The sequence below is a fragment of the Bombina bombina genome, chromosome 2 (genome assembly GCF_027579735.1).
Source record: "Bombina bombina isolate aBomBom1 chromosome 2, aBomBom1.pri, whole genome shotgun sequence".
Classification (NCBI taxonomy): Eukaryota; Metazoa; Chordata; class Amphibia; order Anura; family Bombinatoridae; genus Bombina; species Bombina bombina.
The window spans coordinates 775,588,024-775,599,857 of NC_069500.1; the positions used below are offsets into that span (position 1 = coordinate 775,588,024).

The following is an 11,834-nucleotide window of genomic DNA, read 5'->3' on the forward strand; positions in this document are numbered from 1 at the left end:
AATTCATGACCACGGTGGATTTAAAGGATGCGTATCTACATATTCCTATCCACAAGGAACATCATCGGTTCCTAAGGTTCGCATTCCTGGACAAGCATTACCAGTTTGTGGCACTTCCGTTCGGATTAGGCACTGCTCCAAGGATTTTCACAAAGGTACTAGGGTCCCTTCTAGCGGTGCTAAGACCAAGGGGCATTGCAGTAGTACCTTACTTGGACGACATTCTGAATCAAGCGTCGTCCCTTCCTCAAGCAAAGGCTCACACGGACATTGTCCTGGCCTTTCTCAGATCTCACGGGTGGAAAGTGAACGTAGAAAAAAGTTCTCTATCTCTGTCAACAAGGGTTCCCTTCTTGGGAACAATAATAGACTCCTTAGAAATGAGGATTTTTCTGACAGAGGCCAGAAAATCAAAACTTCTAAACTCTTGTCAAATACTTCATTCTGTTCCTCTTCCTTCCATAGCGCAGTGCATGGAAGTAATAGGTTTGATGGTAGCGGCAATGGACATAGTTCCTTTTGCGCGAATTCATCTAAGACCATTACAACTGTGCATGCTCAGTCAGTGGAATGGGGACTATACAGACTTGTCTCTGACGATACAAGTAGATCAGAGGACCAGAGATTCACTCCGTTGGTGGCTGTCCCTGGACAACCTGTCACAGGGGATGAGCTTCCGCAGACCAGAGTGGGTCATTGTCATGACCGACGCCAGTCTGGTGGGCTGGGGCGCGGTCTGGGGACCCCTGAAAACTCAGGGTCTTTGGTCTCGGGAAGAATCTCTTCTCCCGATAAATATTCTGGAACTGAGAGCGATATTCAATGCTCTCAAGGCTTGGCCTCAGCTAGCAAAGGCCAAGTTCATACGGTTTCAATCAGACAACATGACGACTGTTGCGTACATCAACCATCAGGGGGGAACAAGGAGTTCCCTGGCGATGGAAGAAGTGACCAAAATCATTCAATGGGCGGAGACTCACTCCTGCCACTTGTCTGCAATCCACATCCCAGGAGTGGAAAATTGGGAAGCAGATTTTCTGAGTCGTCAGACATTTCATCCGGGGGAGTGGGAACTCCATCCGGAAATCTTTGCCCAAATTACTCAATTGTGGGGCATTCCAGACATGGATCTGATGGCCTCTCGTCAGAACTTCAAGGTTCTTTGCTACGGGTCCAGATCCAGGGATCCCAAGGCGACTCTAGTAGATGCACTAGTAGCACCTTGGACCTTCAAACTAGCTTATGTATTCCCGCCGTTTCCTCTCATCCCCAGGCTGGTAGCCAGGATCAATCAGGAGAGGGCATCGGTGATCTTGATAGCTCCTGCGTGGCCACGCAGGACTTGGTATGCAGACCTGGTGAATATGTCATCGGCTCCACCATGGAAGCTACCTTTGAGACGAGACCTTCTTGTTCAAGGTCCGTTCGAACATCCGAATCTGGTCTCACTCCAACTGACTGCTTGGAGATTGAACGCTTGATCTTATCAAAGCGAGGGTTCTCAGATTCTGTCATTGATACTCTTGTTCAGGCCAGAAAGCCTGTAACTAGAAAAATTTACCACAAAATATGGAAAAAATATATCTGTTGGTGTGAATCTAAAGGATTCCCTTGGGACAAGGTAAAAATTCCTAAGATTCTATCCTTTCTTCAAGAAGGTTTGGAGAAAGGATTATCTGCAAGTTCCTTGAAGGGACAGATTTCTGCCTTGTCTGTGTTACTTCACAAAAAGCTGGCAGCTGTGCCAGATGTTCAAGCCTTTGTTCAGGCTCTGGTTAGAATCAAGCCTGTTTACAAACCTTTGACTCCTCCTTGGAGACTCAATTTAGTTCTTTCAGTTCTTCAGGGGGTTCCGTTTGAACCCTTACATTCCGTTGATATTAAGTTATTATCTTGGAAAGTTTTGTTTTTGGTTGCAATTTCTTCTGCTAGAAGAGTTTCAGAATTATCTGCTCTGCAGTGTTCTCCTCCTTATCTGGTGTTCCATGCAGATAAGGTGGTTTTACGTACTAAACCTGGTTTTCTTCCGAAAGTTGTTTCTAACAAAAACATTAACCAGGAGATAGTCGTGCCTTCTTTGTGTCCGAATCCAGTTTCAAAGAAGGAACGTTTGTTGCACAATTTGGATGTTGTTCGTGCTCTAAAATTCTATTTAGATGCTACAAAGGATTTTAGACAAACATCTTCCTTGTTTGTTGTTTATTCTGGTAAAAGGAGAGGTCAAAAAGCAACTTCTACCTCTGTCTCTTTTTGGATTAAAAGCATCATCAGATTGGCTTATGAGACTGCCGGACGGCAGCCTCCTGAAAGAATCACAGCTCATTCCACTAGGGCTGTGGCTTCCACATGGGCCTTCAAGAACGAGGCTTCTGTTGATCAGATATGTAAGGCAGCGACTTGGTCTTCACTGCACACTTTTACTAAATTTTACAAGTTTGATACTTTTGCTTCTTCTGAGGCTATTTTTGGGAGAAAGGTTTTGCAAGCCGTGGTGCCTTCCATCTAGGTGACCTGATTTGCTCCCTCCCTTCATCCGTGTCCTAAAGCTTTGGTATTGGTTCCCACAAGTAAGGATGACGCCGTGGACCGGACACACCTATGTTGGAGAAAACAGAATTTATGTTTACCTGATAAATTACTTTCTCCAACGGTGTGTCCGGTCCACGGCCCGCCCTGGTTTTTTAATCAGGTCTGATAATTTATTTTCTTTAACTACAGTCACCACGGTATCATATGGTTTCTCCTATGCAAATATTCCTCCTTTACGTCGGTCGAATGACTGGGGAAGGCGGAGCCTAGGAGGGATCATGTGACCAGCTTTGCTGGGCTCTTTGCCATTTCCTGTTGGGGAAGAGAATATCCCACAAGTAAGGATGACGCCGTGGACCGGACACACCGTTGGAGAAAGTAATTTATCAGGTAAACATAAATTCTGTTTTTAGCCAGAGCTGGAAATCATAGTTTACTAACTGTCCAGTAATTCAGGGGTTTGTCTGAACAAGATACAGAGATCTCTCCTAGGTAGTCTTCCAGCTGTATAGTAGCAGCTTTTGGAGCACTGCAATAATACAAATAACAGCAATTTGTATTAGCAGAACAGAGGTGAACATTATTTAGTTAAGTCTCCACTCCAGCTTAAAATTAAATGGGAAAGTGCAGTTTGAAAAAAAACGCCACAAGATGGCATATGGCTAAGATCTAGAGGTATTGGTTTAAGTATCGGAGCATGTGCACGAGTACAAGTATCGGTATCAGTGCAACCCTAATATCTGATTTTGATTTTTGGTTGATTGATACTATCCAAAGATAAGAGGAAGACAATGAGGATAGTAAATAAATGTATAACATGATTTGTATTATGTCTTATATGTGTGTGTTTTTTTTATACCTTCAGAAACTCCAGTGCAAGTAGATCCCTCTTCTGAAGCACTTCATTATGCCCCCAGTCTGTACCGACCAAGCAGTAACCATTTATTGCAGACTCTCACTCCCCCTCCCATGCCTCCCCCACCTCCTCCAGTTGAAGATGAAGCAAACAGAGAAGATGTTATTTTTTTCTAGTTTGCCTTTTTGGTTTCTACCAGCACCTTTGTGTACACTGAACAACAGTTTGTCAATCAATGCATCTACCACTATGGCCTTCTGAAGATGTCCTGAAAACTGGTTAAAGACATTTAGCCTATCGTTAAGATAAAATAGAAGATGGAGGACACATTTTATGAACTATTTATTGACCGCTACAAATATTCAATCCCCTTTGTAATGGACAAATGATCTAGTGTACAATTGTGGCATGTAGGATGCCTATGGGATACAGAGTGCAAAATACCATGCTGCTTGTGAATATGGATGGCAGTACTGTATGTCCCATGTTATATATTCCTTTTCTAAGTGTCCTGTTTTGTAGCCAGGACCCAGGCTCTGAGGAAGACATTTTTATTCCTGTTCTGTACACTGATCTTATGTACAGTTGCAGGATTTGGATATTAATCAGTTAGATACTAATAATAGGGCTAAGTCCATGTGCTGTTCAAGGGCACTTCACCTGCAGGGCAGGAAATTCTAGTGTTCACTTTAATTACTGTGTTCCATCTCTGATTTAGCCAGAGGTATCTGATTTTAAGATACAAATGCAAACCATCTGCTTATTTCATAGAGGGACCTATCCCCAGTTCATCCCGCTATGTTGCTAAACACTTGGATTGCTTAATGATCTAAATATTTTCCATATCTTCAAAGCAGATATACAAACATTAGGGTGGATGCTCATAATCATTTTCAACAAAAAGAAATTAAATATGTTGCTAGGAGGCTTTTTAGAAAATGGCAGGACCATATGCAGTGCTTAGTCAGTTGTGCCTAGCCGTGCACATTGAGCTGTAGAAGAATGTATGTTTCAGTTTACTGAATTTTATGATTTTTATGTTTTAAGATTCCAACTCATTTTTAAACCAACTTAAACCAATAAGCCCTGGACCAAACTAAGCTAACCTAGATTTCAATATACTTTGTGAAAATATATAAATTATGTGTACCATATATTTTTCCTATTTTTTTTTCCCTGAAATAATTTTGATGATTGCTCTGAAATAATTCAGGATAATTTTATCACACTTTACATTGTATTTTTTCCCACCTCTTTGAGTTGAAGTCACCTGTAAAATTGTTTAAGGAAAATGTTTAGACTTGTCTGATATGTAAACATATCACTGTTAAGAGAATGTTATTGCCAGTGTCCTTTTTGATAACAGTAGTAGATTATATTGAACAACAATATAATTATTTTAATGAATCAACTCTAAAGAGAGCCCAACACAAAATCAGTTAATGTTATCTTGATGTTACCTTACAGAATTCTGGTAGTGCCAAATTTTATAATCAGTGTTTTTAAAATGATATATATATGTAATTTTGTTTTTATTATTAAAAAATAATAATATTTGAGCACTTTAGCAGAAAAACATAGAACACAATTCTGTTATGTAGCTGTATATGTGGGGAAATAAGTCTGTTTTACATTATAAGTACCATTTCTTGTATTCTATGGTGCAATTAACCCAAGACTGCAAGATCATATAATCTTGACTACATGGCACACTGATTTCTTAGCTTTTACTTGTAAATAACCCTTTTTTAAATGCAGTATCCTTATCATTTGCTAGTACTATTTGAAAATACATGCACAATTATATACAGAAAAAAACTCTGCTTATAAGTGTGACATGTGTAGCAATTATGCTGCCTACTCGAAGCCTAGTCCAAATACAATTTGAGCACACTAATATATATATATATATATATTTCACATCACTCATCGTGAAATGTTGAAAAAAACAATTGTCACTCTCTCTCAGTTTGAACCCTTTTTACCTCATATAAATTGTAAGCACGTCAGCCTTGTAGCTTTTAGAGGAACACTAAACTATTTTTTTCTTTATCTGATATGCTGCTAAGTGCATAAACATAATCCTATTGCCGACATTGCAGCCAATTCAATCGCCCCAGTATCATCATTTGTATACACATTGTATGGTTACTTACCTAATCCAGTGGCCCACAGCTATTCAGAGGCCATACTGCCTACTTACTAACAGTGTGCTTCCTCTGTCTGTTTCCTGATCCTTTACATTCAGTAACAGGGTTGTAAAGACTCAGGAAAGCAGACAACAGTAGTGTGCCATTACTTGGCATAGTAGTGCAATATTCTGACTACAATTTCTTGCAGTTAGTATTGCTTGGATGAAATACAGGTAGCCCTCAGTTTACGCCGGGGTTAGGTTCCAGAAGGAATGGTTGTAAATTGAAACCGTTGTAAATTGAAACCCAGTTTATAATGTAAGTCAATGGGAAGTGAGGGAGATAGGTTCCAGGCCCCTCTCAAAATTGTCATAATTAACACCTAATACATTATTTTTAAAGCTTTGAAATGAAGACTTTAAATGCTAAACAGCATTATAAACCTAATAAAATAATCACACAACACAGACTTCACTTGCATTTTTCTGCAAACAGTTCTTTCTATGCATTCCAATCTGGACTGATTTATAGACAGGAAGATCTTGTTCCTTTGAAATCTGCTCGATAGCTCAGGTCTGGTTAAACTGATTAATTTCAGCTTGCTTGGCTTTGCTGCAACACAAGCGGACAGCTCCACCTACTGGCTATTTTAATATATGCACTGCTTCTCAATGCTTTTCAATAGCAGTCACATGACTGGAAAAAAAGGTTGTTATTCTGAAACGGTATAAATTGATCCGTTGTAAAACGAGGGCCACCTGTATATGACAAGAATTAGTCTATTATCAGCTATTAAATGTGGATGTGTAGCTAAGTATAATTATCTGCTAATTATTAACTGAAATAAGCAGAATACAATTCACTTAGCATTTGATAGAGTAGTTTAGCAAGGTAGTAATGAATATCAACACGTCAAGAGTTCTGTTTAGAAACAGCAGGCACAGAGTTAACTTGATTTGCTTGAGATGCTAATTTGACAACTGGTCAGAGAAATGTGTTCAGAGACAGCAAGCAGTGAATTAACAGAATAGCAATTAGTTAATATGATAAATCAACTATGCAGTATGTAGGCAAACAGGTTCACAGCATGCAAGTGGTAGAATTAATCATGGTAGTGTTTACAAGGCAGTTCATATGTTTGCATAAGATCAAATTAAAGTTATTCCTGATTGCAGATTCACAGCTAGATATAAGACAGTGGTAATACAAAAGTCACTTCAATATTGTCAGAATACTTGCCCTGGTGATGTAGAGCAAGGAGGGAGCTGTGACATTGAACCTGGAAGGCAGAATCCCTGCAGCAGTTTATTCCAGATAGCTGAATCTTCCAGAAGAGAGTGTAGATGAGGAGGCTGTGAATAAGCAGGTTAAGTGCAACAGGTAAGAGGTCTTTAGACCAACAAGTCCTCGGGTTAAACAGGATAGTTTATATAACTTGAGAATAATCAAGCAACTAGCTATATTTACAGCTGGCCTAAATAGTGTCATACAGAGAGGTGGGTGGAGTTATGGTTTTAAAGGTACAGAGATATGACAAGTAGCAACTTGCTGTGCTGGCTGACTAGTGGTTCAGATAAGTAACTGTATACAGGGTTAAAACTCAGAATATTAGGGGATACTGGAGGAGCCTTAAAAGGCAACACTGAGTTTATTTTTATGCAATTGCTAGCATAACAAATAAATAAAATTAGTGTCCCTTCAACTCATTCTCGTCAAACAGACAATCCTATCCAACCTACATATCTGAGTGTCCTATACAATGGCTTAATCTAGACACTTATATACAATATTGGATAGAATGTCTTATCTGATAAAAGGATCAAATGTGCATTATCTTACACTGCATTTTGTTTGAAGGGACATTAAACACAATACATTTAATGTACCTCCCTCTAATTGTGGGTGCTGCTATTTTGGAACCTAATTTGCACTGCAGGTATCTGAGCGAGAGTCTTTGCACATGTGCAAATGCACCTAAGCACTCAAATGCAGTGAGCACTTGATTTCATCATGGTGGCTCCCACGACTAGAGGGAGTTTGTAAAATGTATTCAGTATTTAATGTCCCCTTTATATTAAGAAATATGGAGAGGAAATTTAAAGAGATGAAACATTTAGGAGGTACGTTAATCATGCTAAAACTGATTTTGACATTTTTTGCAGACTATTATCGACGGACCAAAACAAACAATTTTTACATATATTGAGTGGAAAAAAAATTAAAGCTTCCAGATATTTTTAGTCCTTTGAAACATTTAACATTTCCAAGAGTTTTTATAATGTGTATCCAGTGTTTTGTTTGCTGAAATGTTTGTAAGCTTTGTTGTATGGGGAAATGATGTCTGATATTTTTATTTTGTATTTGCATCACTAGCCAAAGAAAAAGTCTGGAAGCAACAATCATTAGATCCATTTTTACAAAATCGCAATGTAATAGATGTTTCATAATTTTGTAGCCATAAATTATATGTGTCTGAACTATATTATAATTGCATACAGTCTTCATTACAGATTATGTTGTAAAACCATATAAAGTTACTGTTGGATTATAAAAATGCTATATAGCATTTATTGCCTGTTTGTTTATTATTAATATAAGTAAATATTGGCCCTCACTGGGATCTCTTTTAATATTATAATCCCTTACTAGATGTGTGAGAGTGGACACTGGCCCTATATACAGTATATATATATATATATATATATATATATATATATATATATATATAAAATGTTGAAATCCGTCCTTTGTTGCAGTTGGCCTGATAACAGTGGTTATTTACGCACACTTAAAATTGTCAGTTTAATGTGACACTTATGTAAAGAAAATGTAAACAAACAATGTCATCAAGTATACCTAAAGCCTCTTTGTTTGTGCCACAGTGTTTCTCTCTCATATAGCAGCACATGAGTTTTGGGAACATTTATCTTATATGATCGTTTTGAATATACACTTCATGTAGCTCATGGACAATGTGTAGTACAAATTACATCTCCTACCAAGCACACATACTCATTTTGTGTGTCCAGTTTATTAAATATTTTCTGCCTATACACATTATACATATTTGAAATTTAGGTGCTGTTTGATTGTTTCAACTAAGCTAGAACAATAAAGAATACATTTTATTGTGAATGGATGTATAATTTGTAAATATAGCATTATTTTTTTTGTTAATTGATGTTAAATGTTATGTAAGCATCACATATATGTAATTTCTTCAGGTTTCTCTGTGTATTAAATGAAAAAAATAAATGGCTGGCAAGTATACAGATGAATTGTTAAATTCTTGTAATTCTGTGCAAGTCAATGACACTGTAAAAGAATTGTCATTTTTCTTTCTAATGCCAAGAACAAACTTGATTTCCACAGGGTGTATACAATCCATCCTTCCATGTTTTGTTTTGGTTCTGGCAATAAAACAAAAAAAACAAAACGTTATTACTTGCTTTTTTGTGTGTTTAATAATAGGACAAACTGAATAATTTTAAATAAAAACTTCATTTTGTGATGCATTTTATTAACGGTATATAAGTGCAAAAAGAAAATGATCTAATGTGCAAAAGTTTTTTCTTTCATAAATGTGGTGTGAATCCATGAGCCATTACTCCTGGGAACTCCACTCATGGTCACAAGGAGGAGGCAAAGATTCAGAAAACTCCAAGAGCACTTGAAAACCCTCCCACCTCCCTGGTAAACTACTCTTATCTTTGCCTCTACAGGAGGAAGGTGAGGAATTGAGGTGTTCCAGATTTTCTTCTGTGAGGGGGGGGGGGGGGGGTTGTCAGACCTATCTGAGGTCCATTTTCCCCTCAGATAGCTCCTATTTGGGACACAGGAGAATTTTGGAGTATTGGGTAGTCGCACAATTTCACCCAGTGAGGAGTTAGTCACAAGCCTACCACAAGTGTCGCAGGGACCGGTCCCTTAGCCTTCTCCTGTTGGATCATCGTTAAACTCCACACACACAGATCCTCTGCTGTCATGCCTACAGTTATCTACTGTAAGCAGTTATTTCTTTCCATAAGGCAGGGGTAGTCCACGACTTCATTCCTTACTGTTGGGAAATACAACACCTGGCCACCAGGAGGAGGCAAAAACACCCCAGCCAAATGCTTAAATATCCCTCCCACTTCCCCTATCCTCCCAGTCATTATTATTATTATCGGTTATTTGTAGCGCGCCAACTTCATTCTTTGCCTTTCGTCACTAGAGGAGGTGACAGAGAAGTGTCAGAAGATTCGGATAGTCCTGTAATGGGTATTTCTTTCATGTAATTAGCAAGAGTCCATGAGCTAGTGACGTATGGGATATACATTCCTACCAGGAGGGGCAAAGTTTCCCAAACCTTAAAATGCCTATAAATACACCCCTCACCACACCCACAATTCAGTTTTACAAACTTTGCCTCCCATGGAGGTGGTGAAGTAAGTTTGTGCTAGATTCTACGTTGATATGCGCTTCGCAGCATGCTGGAGCCCGGTTTTCCTCTCAGTGCAGTGAATGTCAGAGGGATGTGAAGAGAGTATTGCCTATTTGAATTCAATGGTCTCCTTCTATGGGATCTATTTCATAGGTTCTCTGTTATCGGTCATAGAGATTTCTTCTCCTACCTCCCTTTTCAGATCGACGATATACTCTTATATACCATTACCTCTACTGATTCTCGTTTCAGTACTGGTTTGGCTATCTACTATATGTAGATGAGTGTCTTGGGGTAAGTAAATCTTATTTCTATTTATGACACTCAAAGCTATGGTTGGGCACTTTATATGTAAAGTTCTAAATCTATGTGTTTAAACTTATATTTGCCTTGATTCAGGATAATCGGTTTTCCTTATTTCAGACAGTCAGTTTCATTATTTGGGATAATGCATATGAAATATTTTTTTCTTACCTTAAGAATTTTTTTCAATTGACTTTTTTTCCCTGTGGGCTGTTAGGCTCGCGGGGGCTGAAAATGCTTCAATTTATTGCGTCATTTTTGGCACAAACTTTTTTGGCGCAAAAATTTTGTCATTTCCGGCGCCTTGATTGACGCCGGAAGTTTGCGTATGGTTGCGTCATATTTGACGTTCAGATGTTTTTTTGCGCCAAAATTGTGGGCGTCGTTTTTTCGACGTCACAGGATGTGGCGTCATTCTTGGCGCCAAAAAATATGGGCGTTGTACTTGGCGCCAATAATGTGGGCGTCATTTTTGGCGCTAAAAAATGTGGGCGTCATTCTTGTCTCCACCTTTTTTTCACATTATTTCAGTCCCTTTTTTCATTGCTTCTGGTTGCTAGAGGCTTGTTCATTTGGCATTTTTTCCCATTCCTGAAACTGTCATTTAAGGAATTTGATAATTTTGCTTTATATGTTGTTTTTTCTATTACATATTGCAAGATGTCTCAACATGACCCTGGATCAGAATCTACTTCTGGAAAGACGCTGCCTGATGCTGGTTCTACCAAAGTTAAGTGCATCTGTTGTAAACATTTGGTAACTGTTCCTCCAGCTGTTGTTTGTGATAACTGTCATGATAAACTTTCTAATGCAGATTGTATTTCCATTAGTAATAATCCATTACCTGTTGTAGTTCCTTCAACATCTAATGTTCAGGATGTCCCTGTTAATGTAAAATAATTTGTTTCTAAATCTATTAGGAAGGCTCTGTCTGTTATTCCTCCTTCCAGTAAGCGTAAAAGGTCTTTTAAAACTTCTCATATTTCAGATGAATTTTTAAGTGACCGTCATCATTCTGACTTATCTATTTCTGATGAGGATCTATCTGGCTCAGAAGATTCTGCCTCAGATATTGACACTGATAAATCTTCATATTTATGTAAGATGGAGTTTATTCGTTCTTTACTTAAAGAAGTGTTAGTTGCTTTAGATATGGAGGAGTCTAGTCCTCTTGATACTAAATCTACTAAGCGTTTAAATTCGGTTTTCAAACCTCATGTAGTTATTCCTGAAGTTTTTCCAGTTCCTGATGCTATTTCAGAAGTAATTTCTAGGGAATGGAATAGTCTGGGTACTTCATTTACTCCTTCTCCAAGGTTTAAGAAATTGTACTCTGTGCCATCTGATAGATTGGAATTTTGGGACAAAATCCCTAAAGTTGATGGGGCTATTTCTACTCTTGCTAAACGTACTACTATTCCTACGGCAGATAGTACTTCCTTTAAGGATCCTTTAGATAGGAAGCTTGAATCCTTTCTAAGGATAGCTTATTTATGTTCAGGTAATCTTCTTAGACCTGCTATTTCTTTGGCTGATGTTGCTGCAGCTTCCACTTTCTGGTTGGAGGCTTTAGTGCAACAAGTGTCAGACC

At 38.4% G+C, this 11,834-nt stretch overlaps 1 protein-coding gene across 1 annotated transcript in view; it reads left to right on the top strand.

The window, feature by feature from the left end:
• ARHGEF18 (Rho/Rac guanine nucleotide exchange factor 18) overlaps nt 1-8,958 on the top strand; it is a 794,779-nt gene extending 785,821 nt beyond the window's left edge. The window contains exon 31 of the mRNA XM_053702932.1: nt 3,395-8,958. Within this exon, the coding sequence (XP_053558907.1) occupies nt 3,395-3,561 (167 nt within the window). The 3' untranslated portion in view covers nt 3,562-8,958. The remainder of the gene's footprint in view (nt 1-3,394) is intronic.
• Nucleotides 8,959-11,834: the final 2,876 nt, after the last annotated feature.